Below are 25960 nucleotides of genomic sequence, written 5' to 3' on the forward strand. Positions count from 1 at the left end.
TAAGTAATTAAGAAAAATATAACCTACTCTGAAATAGTTTACATTCTAGTTGTGTAAGTTCTTATGTAGTCTAAATGTCACTCAAAGGAACTAAAATCTTATAGCTACTTTCCCCTTCCAATTCTCTAGGATGCCTCCAGATGGCATTAAAACTCTTTTCCCCCTTATATTTTGTACCATTTATCAATGCTTTAACCACTTATGACCAATCACTTAATGACACTATGAGAAAAGATGAGCTGTAGAGATGGCTTAGCAGTTAAGGAGCTTGCCTGTGAACCTTAAGGACTCTGGTTCAGATGTACAAGGTGGTGCATGCATCTGGAGTTTGTTTGTAGTGGCTAGAGGCAGTGGCATGACAGTCTCTCTATCCCTCTCTCACAAATAAACAAATTGTAAAAGAGAAATGGCAACAGTGAAACTATTCATAATTTTTAGTGCACTGTCACTAGAAAGACAAATTTATAGTCATTATTATCAAAAGATACATAGTGTACGCCAGAGGCACTCTCTAGACTGAGCACAGACCTTGGACAAATAAGACACTCAGGAATACCACACACTACTTGTTCTGATGAAGAGCAGTTTGAATGCGTAGCGATGCGAGCACTAGTCCACAAACAGACACATCACAAAGCCTGCTCTACCACAGGAAAACATACTTCACTCCTCAAAGGTGAGAAGAATAAGCATTTTTAGGGAGAAAACCCATAAGTGATGCTTGTGGAGCTAAAACAAAGTCCTTTGTTAGCTTGTAAATTATTTTACTTAAATACTGGTATATCAATTTGGTATCAGATTAATCATCAAAAACACATTTCAAATATTTGCATCCAGAGAGGCAAATGATAAATGACTGATGAGCATATGTTTTGTGTCTTTCTTCATCTTTTAAAAAGTACTTCACTTAAAAATATACACAAACTCTTGATTTTCCAGAGATATCTATAGTTTCACATAATTTAGAGATGAGATTATATATGTTATAAAATGACTTGGGTGCTTTCTGGATATATGTGACAGAATGTCCCCCAGTATGTGTGAAATAGTCTATAAATGTTGTGACAGTGTAAAGCCTCCTGCCAAATTTTAAAGGGCTTACTCTACTCTCCCCTAGAACATACCCTCAACTCATTATATTTCTACTTTATAAAGAGGCACATTTTAATTTTTAAGGTTCTGTCTTCCATGCTAAAGCATAAGATCTCAAAATGCATCTGCATCAAAAAGCATTTAAAAAACATTAGCATGAGAAAAGAGTGCCACAGGGCTCCTTCCATTATGATTACTACTATTACAAGATGCTCACACTGTTTCATTTTATAAGGCATATTAAAGAACAGTCATCTCTGAAAGAGAAACATGAAAGACACTTACGATGTATTCGATGTGCCATTGTCTGGACTCTCTGGCTCCGCATCACCTTTCTCTTAAAAAGGAAGCAGAAAAAAAATACTGACATGTGAGGCTTGCAGTCTTCACGATTTAAGAGACATTAAACATACTTCATGCTTCTATTAGCAATCTTGCAAAATGTGCAGCAGGAGACTTTTAAAACATCTTTTATCATTTGAGAACTGAATCTGAACAATAATTTCAGCTCTGCAATACAAGGCACAGAGTTCTGAGTAGGTACCAAGGAGTTATTTGCAAACAACTGGAGACTTGGTGTGGAGACCTTGCCAAGATGATTATCTTGCAGATGGGATCAGTTTCGTTCCACTACATTTTACAGAAAATTTAAGGAAATAAACCCATTAGCATTGTACATCCAAGCTTCATGAACTTTGATCCCTTCAGCTAACACAAGCCAAATGGGGTCAGGCTGATTCAAAAGTAGGAGAATTTTATAAAACATTGAGGCTGAAGGCATGAGATCTCTTAAAAATGTACCCCATGGAGAAACTTTAACAGCAGGTTTTGGGGCTCCCAAATTATAGCAGAGTGAGATGTAACCCATAAATCTTTCCGGACTATCTGTGAGATGGTTAAAAATATGTTTGTGGTCACTGGGGACTTAATAGGTTTTAGTTAGGGAGGCTTGGATGTAGTTTCTGTTTTGTGTGCTAAGGGTAAATTCCTTTCACAGCAGGTGTAAAGTAATCTGTGATCCTAGACCAATTGGTGGTTTGAAACGTACATCCTCATCTTGTAAGGAATGTCTCTGCATCTCCTGGAGGTTAGGGATAGAAGGGAAGGGCCACTCATGCTGTGCCTGTTGATGGTCTGCAGCTAGTAGTTGAACCCCACAGAATATGAGTTGCAGGAAGTGGGCTTGGGGGTAGCAGCCTTCTTTGCTGTGCTCTGTCAAGTCAGGCTGACACCTTCTAGGATCCTTCTGTTGCTCAGTCCCTTTGATCTAAACTGAACTATGGTATGAAGCTGCATTTGTCAGCTATCAACATTAGCTATGGTTACCTCATGTTAGGAGTAACTTCCTAGGTTATGCAATAAACATACCCCAAAGATATTATCTAAAACTGAGTTGAAAAGCACACTTCATTTTTTTCTAGGAAATTAATTGTGAGAAAAGAAAAGCACTTAGTTGTATATAGTTCATGCATTTATCTCCAATATAATACTGTGTTGTGTGTGCATCTACATCATGTAAGAATACCCATGCAGGAAAGCTACTTGGTCCATAAGCCACTTAGGAGAAAACAAACAACAAAGCCACAAAAACCTGTGCTCCTAACAAATAAACTGACTAGTTGGAGCTCCATTCCTGTGACACCATAAAGTAAGATGAAATGTAACAGATTAGTACACTTGCTCTAACACGCTTTTATATTAGATTTGGTCCTCTGGCAGGGTTGTGGTATGCTCACTTAGGAGACATAGAAGGCCTCGTCAACTGGCTTGCATGCTGGAATTTAGCACTTTCCAAAATCATTTTCTGGAAAAACCATTATTCCTACCATAGCCCCTAAATAGTCATAATACCTGTATTATGTAATATAAAGCTAAAAAAGAGTAGAAATTTTCTCAAACACATTGATCCTTCCCCCTCCTCCTGTTAGTCTGGAGAAGGTGGCACCTTTCCCAACAGTTCAGCTGCCACCAGTTATACAATGCATCGTGATAATCAAGAATATAAAACTGTAGGCTCAGAAGGAACAGGAGATAGTAAACATTTACAGACAATTTATGTCAGAAAACAAGGAATCAATAAGGTAAGACCTTATTTGAATGTCTGAATAAATGTATTTTACCTTGACCTGTAATGCTGCCAAACAGCCTGCAGGTTGGGGCCCCAGGCTAGTTTGCACATGGGATCTGGGGCTACAGGAAACATGGCTGGCTTCAGCATGGGGACAAAGCTGCCACTGATTATCTCTGCTCTTAGCAGCACTTATGCTGTGGCAACATGGAAAACAGAACAGGTTCTGGCAAGTTGAAGGATACCATGGGGCCAAATGGGGCATTTATGAACAGTATGTGAGGAGTGCCCTCAGCAACTTCAGTGCCAATAATGAATTAACCTTTCTGGGGAAAAAGTGAGCTCCAGATTAAGACAGACATTACTGTTTTCTGTTTTTTTTTTTGTCTTTCAGAAAGAAAAAATTGCAAATTTTCCCCTAACATCTGACAATTTTAGGTGATACAATTTCCAAAGTTAGTTTGAAGTATTTAAGGGCACTAAACATTGAGAAGTGCCTCTTACAGGATCCAAGGGAAAGTGATGATGAAGGTCTGCTAGAAATTCTCAGTATTAGTGGGTTTTTTTTTTTTTTTTAAAGTTGGGCAGAGTCTTCTCTGAAGCCCACAAAGAGCTGCGAGGGCACCTGCAATACTCATGAAAAAGCTGGGTACGGGAGACTGGCGTAGGTATAGTATGGCCCTGTGACAGAGCAGAAGTGGGGAAGACATGAGCCACAGGAAAAGCCATCTAAATATATGTACAGGGTTATATAGCAGTTAAGGTACCTGCCTTCAAAGCCAAAGGACCTAGGTTCAATTTTCTAGGACCTATGTAAGCCAGATGCACAAAATGGCACACACACGTAGAGTTCATGTGCAGTGGCTGGAGGTCCTGGTGTGCCCATTCCTTCTATCTGCTTTTCTATCTATCTCTCACATAAATGAAAAAATAAAAATATATGTGTGTAAATACAGATGTAAATTTTATGTGTGCATGCCTCCCTCTCTCTCGCTCTCCGAGTGTGTGTGTGTGTGTGTGAGAGAGAGAGAGCGAGATCGAGAGCGAGAGAGAGAGAGATTTTCAGTTTGACATTTGTCTTTGGACACTGTCACCAATATGAAAAGAGAGTTCTGGGCTGGGGGCAGCTCAGTTTTAAGGTATATTTGTCACTGAGGTGGATACGGTCTGAGGCATGAAACAACTTGAAAACTCCAAAACTCCAATAGGCCACTTAAAACTTACAATAGCCCCTCCCCTCCCCTCCCCTTCCCTTCTTCCCCTTCTCTTCCTCCCCTCTTCTCCCCTCCCCTCCCCTCTCTCTCCTTTCCTTTCCTTTTTTTGAGTTAAGATCTCACTCTAGCTCAGGCTGACCTGGAATTCACTATGTAGTCTCAGGGTGGTCTCGAACTCATAGTGATCCTCCTATCTGTGCCTCCCAAATGCTGGGATTAAAGGCGTGTGCCACCACACTGGGCTCAACAGCTACTTTTTTTGTTTGTTTTTTCAGGGTAGGGGCTCACTCTAACCAAGGCTAACCTGGAATACACTATGGAGTCTCAGGGTGACCTTGAACTCATGGCAATTCTCCTTCCTTTGCCTCCCAAGTGCTGGGATTAAAGGCATGTGCCACCACGCCCAATAATAGGTACTTTTCTAATTGAATAAATGTACTAAGAACTTATATATGCTTGGTATTCTAGTTGGTAAGGAAAAGATAAAAAACAATTCTAATCCATGCTCTTTAAATAACCTGATGGAGCATCGCAGCTTCTGATAAAATATGTGATAAATATAGTTTCAACATTCTGATGAAGTGTCACAGTAGCCACTAGCAGAGCTATGAACACAGAAGAGCTTTGAAAAGGGAATCAAAATAGACAGGTTTTATGCTGAATTTCACTGCAGGGGAAAATTTAGCTTTTGTGTAATTTTTCTTCATAATTGTATTGAAAGTAACCCATGGCTATGGTAAAAGAAAATTTGAGCCTTCGACAAAAAAACAAGACAAGACTTTGCTTATTTTTGTTTTAAATTTTGTGAGCCCTTCAAATTATTCCCCTAAGTAATACATTATTTTTATTTTTAGATGTAGCTACTTTAGATAGTACTTAAATCTTTAATTTATTATATTCCTCCTTATTCTATAATTTTCATTAGTCATGTTATTACTCTAAGCACCTATAGTGTATATTTGTAACTTTAAATATGTTTAACTGTATTTCTTACTTTAAAAGGAGGCAAAAGATTTATACAATCTGAAAAACAGGGCATAATCTATGTCTTTATTAATCAACTTCTATTTTTCTTCTATACTATGTAAGGGAGGAAACTCAGCCATCTGTCTTTTCTTTCCATCTTCTTTTTCTCTGAACTCTAAGCAGTTACACCTTTCCTTTTTCTTTTTTTCTCAATTTTTATTAACATTTTCCAAGATTATAAAAAATATCCCATCACCTTTCCTTTTTCATTGCCAAGATATAAAATATTTATATTCTATTCGCTAATTATTTAATGAGACATCATTAATATTAAGTTAGTTAATGATTTAATCTTTGTGTATGTCTATAGGTCAATATGAGAAATTATAGATCAACAGAATATTATACATTATTATAATACATTTATCTGATGCTAAAAACTAAATAGTAATGAGCTGATTTGTGCAGAAGGAAACCTCACTTGTGCTGAATAAAGGCAGATGCTCCTGGTATTTATGTCAAAAGGATTCTTATTTTTTTCATTTTATTATTATTATTTTTTTTGGTTTTTTTTGAGGTAGGGTCTCTGGTCTAGGCTGATCTGAAATTAACTATGTAGTTTCAGGGTGGCCTCGAACTCATGACGATCCTCCTACCTCTGCCTCCCAGGTGCTGGGATTAAAGGCGTGTGCCCCCACACCCAGCTGAAAGGGTTCTTATTTTTATATTCCATCACCTACGGGCTAGTTTGTCTCAAGAAAAGGCTCACCCTTCCCTAAAAGATTGTTAAATACTGTGTACATTTAACATATATAAACTACACAAGCACTTGAAATGTATGTGGACAGTTTTAAAAAATTAAAGTGAACCAACTGTGAAAACAACTTTCAGGACAAGAAATCAGACTTTACCAAAAAATAATCTAGCTGCCTCCTGAGTGCCTCTTGCGGTTTGCATCCTCCTCCAGGCCTCACTGCCAGCCAGCTAGCAAGAGAACTTTGTGTTTATCTTCCCTTTCTTTTCTTGACAGTTTTCTCCACCCATGTGTGCAGTCATTGGTTGATTGCTCTAACGTTTATATGAATGGAATTGTACTGCATATATTCTTGTGACTTCTGACAGTAATGGTTTTCAGATCCAGCCATCATGACTCATGTAGCTTGGTTTTGTTCAGCATTTCTCTTATGCAGCATCTTAGTGTGTAATATACTATGAGTTTCCACTGCTACTCTCAATGGGCATTTAGACTTGATCCATGAGAATGATGCATTTGCAAACACTCATGCACATCCTTTCTCCTATATACATTGGGAGTTCTGGACCATAGGACTTCCACATGTCCAGTCTTACTATGGAATCTTAAACTGGTTTCCAAATGCTGTAGTACCCTCTGGTACTACAGAAGACCTCTCATTAATTCAAGTCCATATAAATACTGTTTATATTCAAACTTGCAACATTTTTTTCCTAGTTAATGTGGAATGAAATCTCGTTGTGATGTTAGCCTTTCTCTGAGGACTAATAAGGCTCATTTTACTATATTTGTTTATTTTTATTTTATAAAATATTTTTATTTTGGGCTGAAGAGATGGCTTAGCGGTTAAGCGCTTGCCTGTGAAGCCTAAGGACCCTGGTTCGAGGCTCGATTCCCCAGGACCCACGTTAGCCAGATGCACAAGGGGGTGCATGCATCTGGAGTTCGTTTGCAGTGGCTGGAAGCCCTGGCGTGCCCATTCTCTCTCTCTCTCTCTCTCTCTCTCTCTCTCTCTCTCTCTCTGCCTCTTTCACTCTCGATCTCTCTCATATAAACAAAAAAAATAAAAAATATATATAAAAAATATTTTTATTTATTTATTTGACAGAGAAAGAGGTGTTGGGGGGAGAGATAGAGAGAATGGGTGTGCCAGGGTCTCCAGCCACTGCAAACAAACTCCAGATGCATGTGGCCCCCCTTCTGCATGTAGCTAATGTGGGTCCTGGGGAAATCGAACCTGGGTCCTTTGGCTTTGCAGGCAAATGCCTTAATTGCTAAACCATCCCTCCAGCCCCTATTTTTTTTTTCCTTTTTTGAAGTAGGGTCTCACTCTATCCCAGGGTGGCTTGTCATGCACTGTGTAGATCCAGGCTGGCCTCAAACTTGCAGTGATCTCTTACCTCTGCCTCCTAAGTATTGGAATTAAAGGCATGTGGCACCATACCTAGCCAATAATGCTGATATTTTTCTTATGTTACCTCTTAATTTTTTTTTTTTTGTTTGTTTAAGAGGCAGATATATAGAGAATGGGCACGCCAGGGCCTCCAGCCACTACAATCCAACTCCAGATGCATGCGTCACCTTGTGCATCTGGCTAACATGGGTCCTGGGGAATTGAGCCTTGAACCGGGGTCCTTAGGTTTCACAGGCAAGTACTTAACCACTGAGCCATCTCTCTAGACCTCTCTTAAATGTTTTTTAAAGAATATGTATATTTATTTACTTGAGAGCCACAGACACAGAGAGAAAGAGACAGATATAGAGAGAGAGTATGGGTACTCCAGGGCCTCTGGCCACTGCAAAGGAACTCCAGATGCATGTGCCCCCTTGTGCATCTGGCTTATGTGGGTCCTGGAGAATTGAGCCTTGAGCCGAGGTCCTTAGGCTTCACAGGCAAACGCTTAACTGCTGAGCCATTTCTCCAGCTCTCTTAATATTTTTTATTCACAAAAATGGAAGTTTATTATTTAGTATTAGCCTTTTACTTTGTGGTATTTTTTGCTGAATATAAAAATTTTAATTGTAATGTACTATATTTATAAGTATTTTCCTTTGACTCCTTTAAAATGTTTTGCTATTGTCCACTGAAAGTGTATCTATTAATCTTTTAAAGATAACTAGAGTAGTTTTTGTATATAGTGAGGGTGAGTCTTAATTTCATTTTCAGCCTGCAGATAACAACTTATTCCTCTACCAACTATTCTGACAGAAGATGCTGGTTGTTTCTACACAGACCCACACCATTAGCTGTGTCAAGAGCCAAGTTCTATGTGCTCTGTTCCAGTTCTGGATCCTCTAGTCAGCTTCATCACTCAATTTGTCCACTGCTGTCTCCTTTACCTAGCTTTCATTTCTTTTTCAACACTGGTAAGATGAGGCTCCAGTCTCATTATTCAGGTAGGTATTAGCTATTCTTAGCCCTTTGCCCTATCATGTCAATTTTCACATACATAAGAATTGGGACTTTGGAGCTAGACTGAATCTACAGATCAATTTGGAAAGAACTTTTGTGTTTATATTATGACACCTTTTAATCCATGCATGTATCAGTTACTCCATTAATTTATGTTTTCTAATATCCTTGTTCCACTGAAGTCTTATATACTTTTGTCAGTTATTGCTTAGTTTTATCTTTGATGCTAATGCTATTTTTAAGGGATGATTTCTCCCTTTTAAGCAGGAAAATAGAATTGATTATATACTATATTATATACTATATTTTCTTATTAATTCATTGGCAGTATTTCCATAATTTGTACAATCTGAGGAATTACATTTTGATTTTTTTTTCTTCCTAAAGCACACACTTACCCATATTTTCTTTTCCTTGTTCTTAATTTACTGCCTTAAAAAATAATTTTTGATATGATGGGTCAATCTTGAACTGGTGTTGCCCTCACCTAATCTTTAAGAGAATGATATGAATACTTAGATATTAAGTATGTTTCTTTCTATCAGGTTGTTGTTTTTTTAGATACTGTAATGTGTTAATGAAGTAGTTTCTATTTCTAACTTGCTAAAATATTTTTCTTTGAATTATATATAGTGAATCTAATCAAATATTCTGTTCTCAATTTGGCAAAATAACCACCTTTTCTCTTTTCATGTTTATCATAAATAGTTACATTAATATTCTAAAAGAGCCTAATTTTAAATTACTAGAATAAAGTGAAGTAACCCAGGTCCAGAAAGTCAAATGCCATATGTTCTCTCTTATCTATGGTTCATAGCTTCAAATATTACATTTGTGTGTGAGTTGGAGTAAAAGTCAGTAGGCCAGGAAGCTAGAAAAGAGTTATGAGGGAGGGAGGGAGGGAGGAGAAGGAAAAGGTTAAGAGAAGGGTAAAGCAGATATGTAAGTAGAAGGGCAGAATACTAGGGGTGGAATGGTTTAACTGGGATCAGGGGAGGGGAAAGAGGAGAGAACGGGGTGTGGGAGGAGGGGTAATCAAAATTTAAGATACTATAGGCCATATGAAAACCTACTTCTTCACTAGCTAATGATATGTATGTTAAAAAAGAGAGAGTGGGCAGAAGTATCCTGTGAAGGTGGATAATGGTGCACCTAGAAGGCACAAATTGTTACTAGAAAAATTTCAGTACCAGTGATGGGATACCTTCCAGCAAGTTGTTGGCCAAGGAAGCCCCCAATGCCCTCAAAAAATTATAGGGTATTTCCAAGGCTCTTGGTTGCCACCAGAACTGGACTGTAAGACCCTATTGCTGAAGATTCCATATGCTTGGGCTGCAGGTAACTGAGAAATCAAGCTGGAGCTGAGCTGGAAGCCCCCTTCCTATTTATTAGATGTCAGGATGCTAGAAAGAGCTATGCAGCATGCAGCCTTTTGGGGACGAGAAATCATCAACAGTCTTAACCAGCAGTGGACACCGAAAGCTTTATGGCTGGCTGGCCAGTCCAAATATGCCAACTGGTGAAATGTCTGTTATGGGGAAACCATATACATTACTCTCTGATTGAACTGGAGGCCCATCCACTGGGGGAATCCATGCCTAGTACTGAAAACCTAGTCAAAAGCCCATGGCTAAGCAGGTCATAAACTTTAGGTGCGGGAAACTACTATTGTTGACTGGCTAAATGCATATATTATACCATTAAACTGCCCTATAAATACTTATGTTTATGCTCATATATTAATGCTACTCCCATTTTTGGTTAGAGAAGCTTCTTTAATCAGATGGCAATGACCATTGGGGTAACTAAAAACTCACCATAGTGCTGAGAAGAATTTCTTTTTATTAGTCTACCAGAGGCAGGTGTGCCTTGTTTAAAAATGTAATATTTTATCTTTTCAAAACACAGAATTCTCATTAATTATTATTTCCTCTTAGCTTAGTGAGGTCATATTTTCACTGTCTGGAGGCTTCCAATGCTGCTGCTATTGTGAGAGGCCCTCTGGAGATTTCTCTCTCTCTCTCTCTCTCTCTCTCTCTCTCTCTCTCTCTCTCTCTCTCTGCTTTTTTGAAGATACTGAAGGGAATTTTAAAGCTTTCCCCTTGCTGGGTGTGGTAGCACATGCCTTTAATCCCAGAACTTGGGAGGCATAGGTAGGGGAGGATTGCCATGAGTTTGAGGCCACCCTGAGGTGACATAGTGAATTCTAGGTCACTCTGAGCTAGAGAAAGCCCTACCTCAAAAAAAAAAAAAAAAAAAAAAGAAAAAAGAAAAAAAGAAGAAGAAATAAAAGCTTTCCTCACATTTGTATTTTGCAATACACTATTTATGTGGGTTGCTTTTCACTTAGCTGTTTCATATCTATTGGGTTTCATGATCTGTGGGTTAGTTAGTATCTTTCAGTTCTAGACAATTCTCATCTATAATGTCTTTCACTACTGTCTCCTTCTCCCATCCTTTACTTGAATTTTGGGTAGCTGTATGTTAAGTTTTCTTGCTTATTCCTTATAAGTTATATAAGCTTTAACATTCCTTGTAACTTCCACATTCTATTTAGGTTTTTCTAGGCTGCATTCTACATACTTTCTTGGATTCAGTTTTCTAATTAATTACATTAATTATTTCTTGAGTATTTCTAATGTGCTATTAAACCTGGCCAAGGGAATTTAAATTTCTATTTTTGTTTCCATTCTAAAAGTTCTACTTAGCACTTCTCCAAATCTTGATTTTCACCGCATTTTCAATCTTCTTTTCTATAGCTTAAAATAAGGACTTAAATCTTAGACTTCATAGTTCTAGTATCTAAATTTTATGTATTCTTGACCTTACATATTGTGTCTTACTTCCTTTTACATAAAGTATTTTTGATTGTGAGTTGCTCATTTTATTCAAGATGCTATTTATTTTGTTTAACTAATATCTGTTCTGTTTTCCTACTAGTTGAATATTGACATTGCTGCTTTGATTGATTTTTGTGTATATGAACTCTCTTCCCCTTTTTTAGATTCTAGACTTCAGGTATTGCCTATTATTTTTAACTAATTGATCATATTTTAATTCTCAAGTGTTCATTTATTCTGGAACCACTTGGTTCTTTTTCATGCCAATCTATATTCTCATTTTATTTAACACAAGTAATTTCAAATATTTCTGAAGACTGTAATTAGCCTTGAACCTTTTGCATCTTTGCTTGACATGGCTGGATTTCCTCTGGGGCCATTCCTTCTTTGTGGTTTTCACTGGTGATATAATGACATGTTTGAACAATAGGTTGGTAACAAAGAGGTAATATGTAGATTATTGTGCTAGAATAATGATGGAGTTTTCTAATAATCTATGCCTTGTGGGGAAGGGCTGGTTGGCAAGAAGATGGATTATATTGGCTGAAACTTCAAAAAAGAAGAGAGGCCTTCAAGGTGAGCTGTGAGCCCAAGCCTCTCTTTATCCCACTATCAAAAAAGGGAGGTGTTTTACTTTGGGCATAGAGTTTTTTGTTAGTTTTGTTGGTTTCCCTTGAGGAGAGTGGACACTATTTCCACCACTTATCTATGTCTACTTTTCTGATCTGGTAATACCTTAGAATCGATTCTGTTTCTCTGTAGTTCTACTTGCCCTTTCATTTTCAAAGCAAATGCTATGTTTTCTCTTCTTTTAGTCTTTTTGGACAGAAAATAAGAAGGGAAGCTCTGTGTAAGCATCAGCTAGGATGTGGATTCAGAGTCATGGATATGGTGTGGCCCAGGCATCCATCACTGCAGACTACCCATGCCTGCTCTGCTGGTGAAGTAGAGATCTAGTCTTTCCCTCTCCCAGGCTCTTCCTTCACCACTCACATTTATTCCATGTTGGTTCTTTTTACTTGGTCTGGATCATGGCTTTCCTTATCAGGACTATTTTTCAGGAGGGATCTATCTACTTTCTGTTTTCCAAAAACCCAACTAAACTTTGGCCGCTGATGGCATTCTTTCCTGTTCATGAAGTGCTTACGTTTAATCTGTCACCTGTATAGACATTCTCATAACTCTGAAAAATGTAAACATACATTATTTTAATATTTAAATATTTAATGGCATATTTGATGTCTTTTTTTTTTTTTTTTTTTTTTGGCTTTTGGAGGTAGCCCAGGTAGAGCTTACTCTAGCCCAGGCTGACATATGTGATATCTTCATGTTATAAAATAGAAACTTAATAAGCACTGAGAAACTTGTCATGGAAGAAGTCTTAACAAAATTCCTCACTGGTACCTGTGCCCCTAGCAAGCCCCAGAGAAAGTAGATATATATCTGTGATGGTTAATATTGATGGTCAAATTTACAAGACTGAAAATCAACAGTTATAAATGTTTACAAGGAGTTACTGGAGTAGGTTAATTGAGGTGGGAAGACCTATCCTAACTGTGGCTGCCACCATTCCATGGACTGGAGTCTCCAACTGAATAAAAAGGAGAATGCAAACTGAGCCCCAGGATTCATCTCTAATCCCTGACTGTGGATTGAATGTGACCAGCTGCCTTAAGCCTCTGCTACCATGCTTTTAATGCCATAATGGGTTATATACCCTTACAATGTAAGTTGATATAAACAGTTCCTCCCTCAAGTTGCTTTTGTCAGGATTTTATCCCAGCAATAGAAAAAGTAATGAACACACTGTGTGTTAAAATGCCATCACCCCCTCCACTGACCTTCCTCTATATGCATTAATTTTCTGGGTCTAGCTAGTATACCATATACTTTTTGTCCCCAACACTCCTGCCTCCTAGGTACTCAGTGGATAGGTTTCAGCCCCACATATACATTAACTAGCTCAGAGTGACTTTTGTCTTCCAACACAGCTTTGTACCAGGCAAAGGGCACTCACAGCTTGCTGGCTGCTCATGAAACCAACAAAGCCCAAAACATTTTACAGGTGTGCTTTTAGGACATAAGCAGGGTACCTTATGCATTTTTAATACCTTACATAACACGAATATCCATTTGTAGTGCTAAAGATAAGAACTAAAACACTACTTCATAGAGTGCTCCTCTCTTTGATAACAAAGCTTATGTGCGTCTCCTGAGCCACAGATTCAATGAGGAAAGTGCTTCCTACCCAGCCTGGTCTGTCTATTTCTGGAAAAGAGCATAGTGTATTAACTTTTCTTTATAGAGTCTAACATCATTTATTGTGAAGTCTTCTGACTGGTTTTCTTAGCCTATTCTTTTTTTTTTCCATTTTTAATTTAGACAATTCATTATGTACTATGGACCAAATAAAACATGATTTTGTTTTCATCTAGTACCACTATGAAATATACCACTTTATCTTTTGGCCTCTCTTCCCTTGAATAGCAGCACTTAAGGCCATCATGAATCTTATCACCCATTCAGGTAGAACCTAAACAAAGAAATTGTCTATTGCACACTCATCTTCCCCACTCCCCACTTTGTGTAAAGCTATAGAGAGACTTTCTTACTTGGATTATTGTGTCCAGAGGATACAAGCTGACAGTCCTGAAAAAACAAAAAATCATCCATTAATTTTCTTATTTTGACTTCTAAGCCAATCTAAATATGAGATATATTATAAGTCACTCAGGGCTGACTCACTGTTCATAACTCTACAAGTTACTGCTATGAGAAACATTTACAGGCATGTTTATTAAAGAATTCTGGAGGGCTGGAGAGATTGCTTAATGGTTAAGGTGCTTGTCTATAATAGCTGATGACCCAGGTTCAATTCTCCAATACCCTCATGAAGCCAGATGTACAAAGTGGTGCATGCAACTAGAGTTCATTTACAGCAGCTAGAGGCCCTGGCATGCCAATTACCTTCCCCCTGCTTGAAAATAAAGAAATTAAAAAATTAAAAACAATTCTGAAAATATAGTTGATAGTCACATTTATTTTCTATTACTGAATTTTTTTGGTTTCATTAAAATGAAATCTACATCATACAAAATAAATAGTTGGAAATAAAAAAAATTAGTGGCATTTAGCACATCTACAATGTTGTACAACTAACTACTAGTTGTTAAATGTTTATATTCCTCCAAAATAAAACCTCTTACCCATTAAACAGAATTTTCCCCCTGTCCTTTGAGGCCCTGACACCACTAATTTCCATCTGTGTTTTGGATTTTCTATTCTGGACATTTCATGTGTATGGAATCATACAACCTTTAGCCTGTCTTCTTTCAGTTAGAACAGTGTTCTAGAGGAGTTCATTCTTGTTTGAGCAACTATCAGTATTCCAATGAGAACAGGTACATTCAGGGTGGTATGGCCATAGATTAATGTCAGTATTCCAGTCCCTCTCCCCTTTTCTCTTTCACTACCTTCCTTCCTTCCTTCCTTCCTTCCTTCCTTCCTTCCTTCCTTCCTTCCTTCCTTCCTTCCTTTCTTTCTTTCTTTCTTTCTTTTTTTTTGTTTTTTGTTTTTGTGTTTTTCGAGGTTGGGTCTCACTCTGGTCCAGGCTGACCTGGAATTAACTCTGTCATCTCAGGGTGGCCTTGAACTCATGGCAATCCTCCTACCTCTGCCTCCCAAGTGCTGGGATTAAAGGCGTGCACCACCATGCCCAGCTTTTTTTCTTTCTTTCTTTTTTTCTTTCTTCCCTCCCTCCCTCCCTCCCTCCTTCCTCTTCTTCTTCTTCTTCTTCTTCTTCTCTCTCTCTCTCTCTCTCTCTCTCTCTCTCTCTTTCTTTCTTTCTTTGTAGGGACTCAGCATATAACCCAGACTGGTCTTCCTGCCTTAGTTTTCTGAGTGCTGGGATTATAGGTATGTACCACCATGCCCAGCTCCCATTCATTTTTATGGATGAATACTACTATATTTTCTATAGTAACTTACTTATCTGTTCATCTTTTGATGGATGTTTGTGCTAATTCCATGTTTTGAGCATTGTGAACAATGTAGCTATGAACGTGTAGGTACATTTACTTGTTCTAATTCTTTTTTTTTGTTTTTTTTTTAATTAATTAATTTATTTATTTGAGAGCGACAGACACAGAGAGAAAGACAGATAGAGGGAGAGAGAGAGAGTGGGCGCGCCAGGGCTTCCAGCCTCTGCAAACGAACTCCAGACGCGTGCGCCCCCTTGTGCATCTGGCTAACGTGGGACCTGGGGAATCAAGCCTCGAACCGGGGTCCTTAGGCTTCACAGGCAAGCGCTTAACCGCTCAGCCATCTCTCCAGCCCTTATTCTAATTCTTATTTGGAATCTTTTTTGTATATATATCTAGTAGTTTAATGTTAGGTAACTCTATATTAAACCTTATGAGAAACTGTTAATGTATTTTCCATGGTGACAGAACTATATTTTTCATTTCTACCAGAAAGGTATAAGGAATGCAATTCTTCAATATACTCATCAATATTTGTTATTTTCTCTAAATTTTTTATAGCCTTCCTTGTGGGGCAGAGTGGCATCTCATTGTATTTTTAATGTGTATTAACCTGAAAAGTAATGATGCTGAGTATCTTTTTGTGTGTTTGGTGATCATTTCCAAATCTTCTTTGAATTATCTATTAAAATCCTTTGAAATCTTTAATATGATTGTTTGCCTTTTTGTTGAACATTTTGAGTACTATACTGTTATATTTCTTCCATCCTGTTAGTTATCTTTGCCCTTTGCTGATAATGTTTTATGATACATATTTTTTTCCAGCTCTACTCTAACTTTATTTTTTGAGAACCTTAATATATGAACTTTTTGCAAATTGGTCCATATTCCCATGTGGTTATACTCTTCTGTCTCCTCTCCCCATCCCTATTCTCCTGAGGACCCTCCTCAGCAGTCATCAGGGTGGGGAGGCAATGCCTCAGACTATGCCTTCCCACTCTTACATTAAATTTTGATGTTTAATTTTCCTTTTTCCCTCAGTTTTTGTGCCAATATATTAGAATCCATTTTCTAATCTCAGACTGTGAAGAATTAACTCTGTTTCCTTCAGTGAAATTTATCGTTTTAGTTCCTGTATTTAGTCACTGGTTCATCGTGTTACTGACTTTGACCTCTGAGCCACACTGCTACCACCTCAATACAGATGAGGTTAGAGCCCCTCACTGAGTAACTGTGGTCATCTCACAGTGGTAATGAAAGGATTATTACAGATATCCACTTACTTATAATGGTATGCATCCAGAGCTACTCAGTATTCTAAATTTAGTTACCTTGGGCTGGAGAGATGGCTTAGTGGTTAAGCACTTGCCTATGAAGCCTAAGGACCCTGGTTCGAGGCTTGATTCCCCAGGACCTACGTTAGCCAGATTCATAAGGGGAATGCACACATCTGGAGTTAATTTGCAGGCTGGAAGCCCTGGCACACCCATTCTTTCTCTGCCTCTTTCTCTCTTTGTCTGTTGCTCTCAAATAAATAAAAATAAATAAACAAAAAGTTTTAAATTTAGTTACCACTGAGGTAAGTACAGATATCCACTTACTTATAATGGTACACATCCAGAGCTACTCTATATTCTAAAATTAGTTACTACTCAGGTAAGTAGAGACTGAACCTGATTTTATTTGTATTTATGTGAAATATGAATTTTGTGTAGATAATTCACATCTTCCTTCCTGGCAAAATACTCATTGAACATGAAATATAAGGATGAACTGTTAAAAAATAAACTGAGATGGTAGCGATTTAAAAAAAAATTACAGCAGCACATAGACCCCAACAAAGCACTTATAGTTCTGGTATGTGGAATAAAAATCTAGTGAGATGAAATTAACTTCTATTATATGGCTTAATATACTTTATCAGAATTTCCTATATGAATATAACTGTTATGGGGCAGGGATATCATTTAATAAAACTTGTGGTATATTCAAATCCAAATAATAATAATATATCTTTCAGGAAAGAATTCCACTGGGATAGTACAAAATGAGTCACTTTGTTGGGAATGAACTTGGTGAGAAAAATAGGAAGGGAAGATTTCTGCTCAATTGGACAGGCTAAGTCATACACAGATGCCCAAGAAACCTCTGTCAATGTTAATAATAATGAACTATTCATCTACAGAAAAAAAAAATATCTACAAGCTCAGCTCTAACTCTGAGATTCAGTTTTTGAAGATTTGTTACATAAGAATGAAATGAATTGTTATTGAAGTGATGATATTAAAATATAATCCATAGAATGACTTTGGCCTACTCTGGATAGTCTGTTATGGAGATGTCTATGGCTAAATTATCCAAATGGGTCAGTGTGTTTCCCTGCATTTTAATTAATTTAGTTTATATATGAAAATATATAAACTTCCTTTGGCTTTTATTTGTAGAAAACATTTTGCATTCTAGTCAGTCAACTTCTCTGTGTGGTGTGTACATTGTGGCTGTCGACAGAAGAATTACTTACCTTCCCATGACAAGGATGGTAAAGAATATGGCTTTCAGTACTCAACTCATTTTTCTAAAAAAGCCAAGATTTTTTTCTGATTACTTGCTTATACTAATAGGAAACAGAAATTTTAGTTTTTGGTGTATGCTACAACTTGATGACTGTTGATATCCATGTCCCATAAGTGGAGGAAGAAGAATGAGCTGGCAGGGAGAGGGAGAAGTCTCCAGTCTACTCTTATGATTGTCATGACCCAAGGATAGTTGATTCTTTTACACTTATTTATTAAAGAAACTTCAAAGAATCAGGAAAATCTAAAAAAAAACCTTGTCATCTCATATCAGGACATTTCTAAAAATTACCTGTTGTATTTGAATTGTCAGGGTAATTTCCTCAAATGTAAGTCATTCTGATTTTCAAGTATACAAAATGGAGAATTAGTCCTAGTGACTGCCAACTAATTCTCCATCTTTAGATCTTAAAGTCCCAACACATGATTAGTATTTTACACCCTAGGATTTCTGAAACTGCTTAAGTATGTTATTTAATTAAATAAAGTTTATAGAAGAAAATTTGCTCAACACAGAAATAGATGGGCACATTGGTGTCAAGAAAGCTATTCAATGAAATGCTGTAATAAGCACCATGTTTCATTAATGTAACATACCAGCCAAATTGCATGAAGTTGCATTATCTTATGTACCACAGTGATAGTTAATGTTAATTGTCAGTTAGACTGGATTAAGAAACACTGAGGAGATTAGTAAAAAGCATACCACTGGGTGTGCCTGTGAGGCACATGAGATGATTATACATGCAGACTCTGACCTAATGAAAGGATTAATCACTTGACAGATACAAAATATGATGGAATTGTTGTGAGGTGGTGAAAAGTAGGAGGGGGCAGTTAAAGGAAGTAAGTCAATGGACCATGTCCTTGGAACTGCATCTTTCCCTAGTCCTTCCTTATATTCCTTCTGCTTTCTGACCATCATGATGTGAACTTCTCTGTTCCATTTTGCCATTACCTCTGTGTTAGACTTAACTCTTTGAAACCATGAGCCCAAATAAATCCTTTCTCTCCTCAAACTTTTTTTTTTGTTGAAGTAGCGAACACAGCAGTGAGAAAAGTAATTAATATAACCACATGAAAGAAAATTGTTGCAGCTAATTGTAAGATGCCATCAATTATAAAATAAAATCTCAGTTTTAGGGATTTTAAAATGTGAAAACTGTGAGTTTTAGATCAGTGAAGAAATACAGAGGTTTTTCAGCTGTAGTTTTGGTGGAAGGTAGTATTTATACTAGAAGGGCAATTCTTCAAAATAATGTCACTTTTGAGCCATTTAAAAACAACTCCACTCATACTTCTCCCTGCTTGTGTATTAGTCCATCATTGGAATTACAAAAGACTAGAAATAGGAACACTTCATATTTTCAGATACTCAAGAAAGCTAATTACCTCATCAGTATATCTACTGAATTTTGGTGTGTCTGCCTTTTCTTCTTATTCATAGTCTATAAAGCTCAAAATCATTGCAATTATGTAATTTATCATTAGTTCAAATGTCTGTTTTTGAGGTAATGTGCAACATGAAGTTTTAATGTAAATATTTTAGTTATGAAACATGCTGGTAACCTGAAGAGGGAGATTTATAATAAAATTTCTAACTCAAAAGCACCTTTCTTCACACTTGCTGGCTTTCATCCTCATTCACGCACAAAGAGAAAAAGAGTTAGGTTCTCATTTCTGTAATGATGCTAGAATTCTTCTGTATATTTCTTTGAAAACCACTCAGCAAGGATAGTTTCAGACAAAGTCTAATCCACTTGACCCAGCATTCATGGTCACGTAAAAAGCTTGTGAGATGCCCTTGGGTTTGGATATATCCTTCTTGAGAATGGAAGGCATTCTATACCTTTGAATTCTTTATTTGCATTTCAAAACTTATGAGATTTCTGCAAAATGAAAAGGAAAAGGGCAGAGCAAATTCATTTTCTTCTCTCTTGATTGAAATACCTGGTAATGAATGGCAGCAGATTTAAAGGAGTTATGCATTGTTTTCTTTGCCAAATCCAATTACTTGTGAGACTTGAAGAATGAGGCAGAAATGCCCAGTGATGTTTGTCTAGGGAACTGTGAACTCTAAATCAAGTCCTCAGTAAACAGAAAAAAAAAAAAAGCAAGTTCATTATCAATTGACTTTACTATATATCTTTTAATGCTTAGACTTTCTTTTTAATGCTCAGAAATTCTTGGAAGTGTTTAGCTAATTAAATTAGTGGCACTGGAAACTCAGAATGCACAATACAAATGACTTTCTCTTTTGTGGAATAAAATGGCACTTTATCTTAATTCATTACTTATTAGTCATTTTGGAGATTTTACACCTCAAATTTCATAAACGATTCCAGCTTAATAGTTCAAACAGTGTAGCTATAATGTCCAGCTGTTAGCATATTAGTTAATTGAGAGAAGGATCAAGAGATGAACAATCTAGGGCTGGAGGCCTAGCTCAGTGGCAGAGTGCTTTCCATGTGTGAGGCCCTGAGTAGTATCCTCAGCACCATATGCACACAAAAGAGGTGGACTCTGGAAAATTGGTAACTGTCTTTGTAATGGGCAGAATACTGGCATGCCCAAAGACAACTGAATCCTAATTCCTAAGATCTGTGAATATGATAACATATGAGGAAAAGAGACTTTAAGATGTAATTTAGCTAATGATTCTGAAGTAGCACATTATTCACGGAAGTCCAATATAATTTCAAGTCGTTGAAAAGGAAAAGGAGGAGGTAGGAGTGTCTGAGAAGACCTGACAGCAAGAGAAGTAGAGGTCAGAGTGATGCAAGCCATTAGTAAAGAAGCCTTTATAAGCCAGGACAGGAGATGTCTGAAAGAGCACAGCCCTACCCTCAGCCTGATTTCAGGCCAATGAACCCAACCTCAGGTGGCTGACTTCCAGAGTGTGCATTGTCTTCAGTGTTTAAGTATGTGGTAAGGTTCCAGCAGAAACAAGATATGAATGCAGCCTCATTTCATTTGTACAAGATAATAATCAGCCCTTATGGTGAGCTGTTTGAAAAGGGGCATTATTGAAATTACACAATGTTCCTATGTTCTGTGAAATCATTTACTTGTTCTTTTTTGGGAAACTCGAAAAGACTTAAGAGGTAATAGCTACATGCAAATCCTAGAGTAATCCTTAATAAGACATTTTTCATTTATGTTTGAAATTCCATGTCCTATATTACAGATAATATAACTTTCTGAGTAGAAATAAGATATTTCTAGTTTTCTGTCTTAAAATTGAAAATTTTAGTTATAGCTACATTATTGTATGTTAGATCTCTGGACTTACTCATCTTGCATAACTGAAGCTTTGTACCTCTTGACCAATGTTTCCATTATCACTCAGTTCAGGCCCTACCATCCACCATTTTATTCTCACAACTGTTCCACATATATGATATGTACAAACATGTAGTTTAAAATATACTATGACTGTAGTTAATGATTATATCATATATTTGAAGTGTACAAACAGGGCAGATCTGTAGACATTTGCTAGGATAGCAGTGCTTTCATTACAATAAAAGAACAGCAAAGACAAAAAACTATGTGAGGTAATAGCTATCTTAGTTTCCTTAATTAAGATGACTATTTTATAACATATACAAAGAACATGACATCAAGTTGTTCATATTATATTTATTTGACAGAGAAAGAAGGAAGGAAGGAGGTTGGGAGAGAGAGAGAGAGGAAGAAAAAGAGAGAGAGAGAATGGGTGCACCAGGGCGTCTAGCCACTGCAAACAAACTCCAGATGCATGTGCCTCCTTGTGCATCTGGCTAACATGGGTCCTGGGGAACTGAACCTTGGTCCTTTGGCTTTACAGTCAACACCTTAACTGCTAAGTCATCCCTCCAGCCCTCGTCTTATATTTTTGTCTCTTATAATTCAATAAAGATATAAAAAAATTTGCATTGATGATTTAAAATCTGTCTCACCTCAGAAATTAAGTGACTGCCTATACTTAAGTATTTACATGAAATAAAACAGACCAAATTTTGGAAGTCACAATAACATCTGCTTTGACATACAGCCAACTTAATTAAAACTTGTATCACAGACATAATTCTTTAAGAATTGATTATATAATTATATTTTGAGCAGCCATTATTTTGGTTAGATTATGTGCAACAACTCTAAGGACTTTTAATTTTATTTAAACCCTGGCAAACCACTGGAAATACATACTGCAGAGTCTGTTCAGGGCTGCCTTATACAGGGTTGGGAGCTTCAGATGGGCTTGGTTTAGGTTCAATCAATGAGATGTCTAACCTATTTACTATCTGATCCTTTATGGGAGTATCTATAGATCCCTTTCCCTCTCCTACACCCTGTCTGAGGTGGGATTATACTATGCTGCCTAGGCTGGTCTTGAACTCCTTGAATCAGGTGATCATTTGCATCAGCCTCCAAGTAGTTGATACAACAGCTGTATGCCATCATACCCAGCTCAGTCAGCTTCCAATTTAAATAGAAAATAATTGGGTAGGAGTTAGATAAATATGTGAAAAATACCAGAAAAAATCCTAAACTAAATGCATGCATTTATGAGAAATTCAACTGTTGACACAGGGGATATTTCAAATTAGTGAAGGACAATGGGCCAATATGTAGATAGTGCTATAATAATTTACTACAAAGACAAAAGCTAGAATCCCAAGTCATGCTATATATAATTTTTTAAAGCTAAAAAATTAGAATGTAGAAACCACTGTTAGAATGTTAGAACAGGGAAAATGCTTTTTCTCTGACATTTTCCAGATAAAAGTCACATAAATAGGGTTACAAAAATAACTCCATTATAAACACTAGACAAATGAATAAGATACAAGAAGTTCTTACAAATCATTTTTATGAAGTGGCAATGGATATGAATGGGCAATATGCAAAGGAAAAATAGTCACTGCTCAAGCTGAGAAGTAATTGGGGAAATGCAAATTAAAACAATGAGATATCAACCTTTCATCCATCAAGCAGACACAGTGATAAAAATCTAGATAACATTAATCAGTGGCTAAGATACATAAAGAGAGTTCCTGGAACACACAGCCAAGTATAAATTTGTGTGTGTGTGTGTGTGTGTGTGTGTGTGGCTTCAGCACTATAATTCCTGTTCTAGGTGTCCTTACTGGGGCAGGCATACAGAGAGAGATTCACCCAAGTCTTCAAGGTGTTTATAGTAACAGACCACAAACTATCTGTCCACCAAAAGGAGTTGATTAAATACATCATGGCAAATCCATATGACTCAGTATTTTGCTATTGTTTACAGGATGAAGTCCTCCAAACTACACTTTGTTAAAGGAAATAAAAATCAATTCTTAGGGAACTGGGGATGTTACTAAGTGGTCATGTACTTGCCTAGCATGCAAGGTCCTGGGTTTGACTCCTTATGCTACAAAAATCAAAACTCCAGCTTTTATAATGGAGTTTATGATGTGTTAGAACAACAATGAATGGTTTGTTTCAATTATTTACTTTAGAACATTGTGATATTGACATTCAACAATGATATTTATGTACAAAGTAAATTCTGGCTGGGTATATCTGGAGTTTTATGTATTCCTTTCTACCTGCATAATTTGATATTTGATGAGGGCATAATTACATGTCAGTTACATGGTTAGGGAAATCAAAGAAAGACTATTTTAAATATATCTTGAGGCTGAGTTTTCTTAGAAAATACATTAATCTATTTTTAGGTCTCAGAAAATATTTTATGCTTTAAAAAGAGATCCAAAAGAAGTTAAATACCATGTGTCTTCAATTTTAAGATACTCATTTTAAGATTCATTATTAATGCCAGCTTTTCAGGAAAAAACACAGGACATTTATTTCCTTTGACTGTGTAAATGATTGCAGGAACATAAATGTTCAGGTAAAATAACAGTTAATAGCTAGCATCACAATTTTCAGAATTTTGTAAGATCACAGCTTGACTTTTTCTAGTTGATGCACACATGTGAACTTCTGGATGTTTGAAGGTCTGATTTATATGCCTCTGCCAGGAATATTTACACAGAAAAGGTGATGAAGGGGCAAACCCTTGTCCAGTACAGATGTTTGCACAGCACAGCGTATTTCCTAAGGGATAGGAGATCTCACCTTGTTTGGAAATGGAAATTTGTTTGGTTCTATTTTGCCAGGAGCTTGAATAGAAGAAAGTGGAGGAAGCCAGGTCATCTCCTAAAGATGGAATAAAAACAGTATTTTGAAATACAGAGTAATCCAATACACACAGGCATGCAGAAACAATCCACACAGACACATACACACACACCCTCAATAGGACATGAAAATGACAAGATATTTTTAAAGGATGTGAACCTGACTTTAAAGATTTATTTTTCTAGGGCTGGAGAGATGGCTTAGTGGTGAAAGCGCTTGTCATTGAAGCCTAAGGACCTATGCTCGACTCTCTAGATTCAACATAAGGCGGATGCACAAAGGTGAGGCAAGTGCAAGGTAACACATGCCCACTAGGTGGCGCAAGCATCTGGCGTTCGATTGCAGTGGCTGAGGCTGGTGCACCCATTCTCTCTCTCTCCTTTCTGTCTCTCTCTTTCTTAAGAAAAGAAAAAGATTTATTTTCCTAATGTGATCAATTCTTGGTTCCAAGGCCATCCAGGTTCCCTTTCTTAATTCCTAAGAAAAGAAGGGGCTGTCCTATTTTAATTTTATTTAAGCCCCCAAGCAAAGAAGTAGCCCTGTAGCAAAATGGGAAGTATCATATAAAGAGTGGTTAGATTTATTCACAAAATCCACAGGATGTCTCTGAAGGAATGTATAATGTACTTTAAAATTTAGGGTATTATTTATTTATTTATTTATTTATTTATTATTTATTATATTATTAGTTATTTATACTATTAAACATAAGGAATGCAATCTTAATAATTTCACACATCATTTCAGCCTTCGTAAGAAATGGAGAAATGAGAAAAACCACACAAATACAGATAAATAGTGTCAATTTTTATAAGCCAGTGTTAGGGATACATCCTGAGCTCCATACACAATGATTTGCGATGCTCTTTGATAGACAGTGCTCACTAAGCTATGAAAGAGGGAGAGTAGTTATCTTATTCACTTCCAGTGTTTTCCTTCAACTTCATCTCCTGGAAGACAACTGCATTCAATAAGTGATTTTGGGATTCAGCTGATTTCTGGCAACTGGGACATAAATTCAGGGTTACAAACAGGTTCTGAACCAGTTCTGGAAGGACTACCTTGTGCCTTCTGTCTTTGGGTAATTCTCCTCACCAGATTTACAGATAGAGCATAATCTAGATAGGAACCATGGTACATGTATTCTAAAGATACGCTGGAAGGATTTATAGACCTCTACCACCCCTACCCTATGACACATGTTCCATAGGTAGCAGGAGTGTTTAGAGCATGAACTCTCAAAGTGTTCGTTCTGTAGCCTGTGGTTACTAAGGTTTGCTTTCTATGGTGATTAACATGGTCAACTTGAGACAATGTAGGATAACCTAGGCGATAAACATCTGGACATGTCCATGAGGGGGTTTCTATATTGGGCTGAAGTGAGAAGACCTGCCCTAACTGTGGGTGGCATTAAAAAAAAAATAGAGTAAGCAAGTTGAGCATTACATCTTTTACTGCTTGCTGACTATGAACTGAACATGATGAGCTGCCTCCCTGTCCTGCTACCATGCTATCCTGGCCCTGATGGACTGCACTTCAAACTGTGAGCCATAATAAACCCTTCTTTCCTTAAGTTGCTGTGTTAATATTTTGTCACAACAATGAGAAAAGTAACTAATGCACCTAGTAAGTAAGGACCCAGTGACCCTTTGAGTTCTTACCTCTTCCCACCCATTATCCCTGAAGTATCCACTAGAGCCTTGCTTTCCTTGTAAGGTATCCAGAGAATATCTGACTTTGTTCCAGGGATCAAGAAACCAGTTAGCATTTTCAAATCAGCAGGCCACTTGCTTTGGAAGTCATTAGATCTCACCTGTTGCTTTCCAATTAAAGAAGTTATAAAACACAAGTGGGGTTTCTTCAGTTTAATCTTGTCCTTACTAACACTT

At 37.1% G+C, this 25960-nt stretch overlaps 1 protein-coding gene across 4 annotated transcripts in view; it reads right to left on the bottom strand.

The window, feature by feature from the left end:
* Aff3 (AF4/FMR2 family member 3) overlaps nucleotides 1-25960 on the bottom strand; it is a 588679-nt gene that overhangs the window by 178224 nt on the left and 384495 nt on the right. For all 4 annotated transcript variants that reach the window (XM_045146966.1, XM_045146965.1, XM_045146968.1 and 1 more), the window contains 3 exons: nucleotides 24009-24089; nucleotides 13960-13996; nucleotides 1378-1429 (listed from right to left, as the gene is read on the bottom strand). In XM_045146966.1, the coding sequence (XP_045002901.1) occupies nucleotides 1378-1429; nucleotides 13960-13996; nucleotides 24009-24089 (170 nt within the window). The remainder of the gene's footprint in view (nucleotides 1-1377; nucleotides 1430-13959; nucleotides 13997-24008; nucleotides 24090-25960) is intronic.

The sequence above is a fragment of the Jaculus jaculus genome, chromosome 4, assembly GCF_020740685.1.
Source record: "Jaculus jaculus isolate mJacJac1 chromosome 4, mJacJac1.mat.Y.cur, whole genome shotgun sequence".
NCBI lineage: Eukaryota > Metazoa > Chordata > Mammalia > Rodentia > Dipodidae > Jaculus > Jaculus jaculus.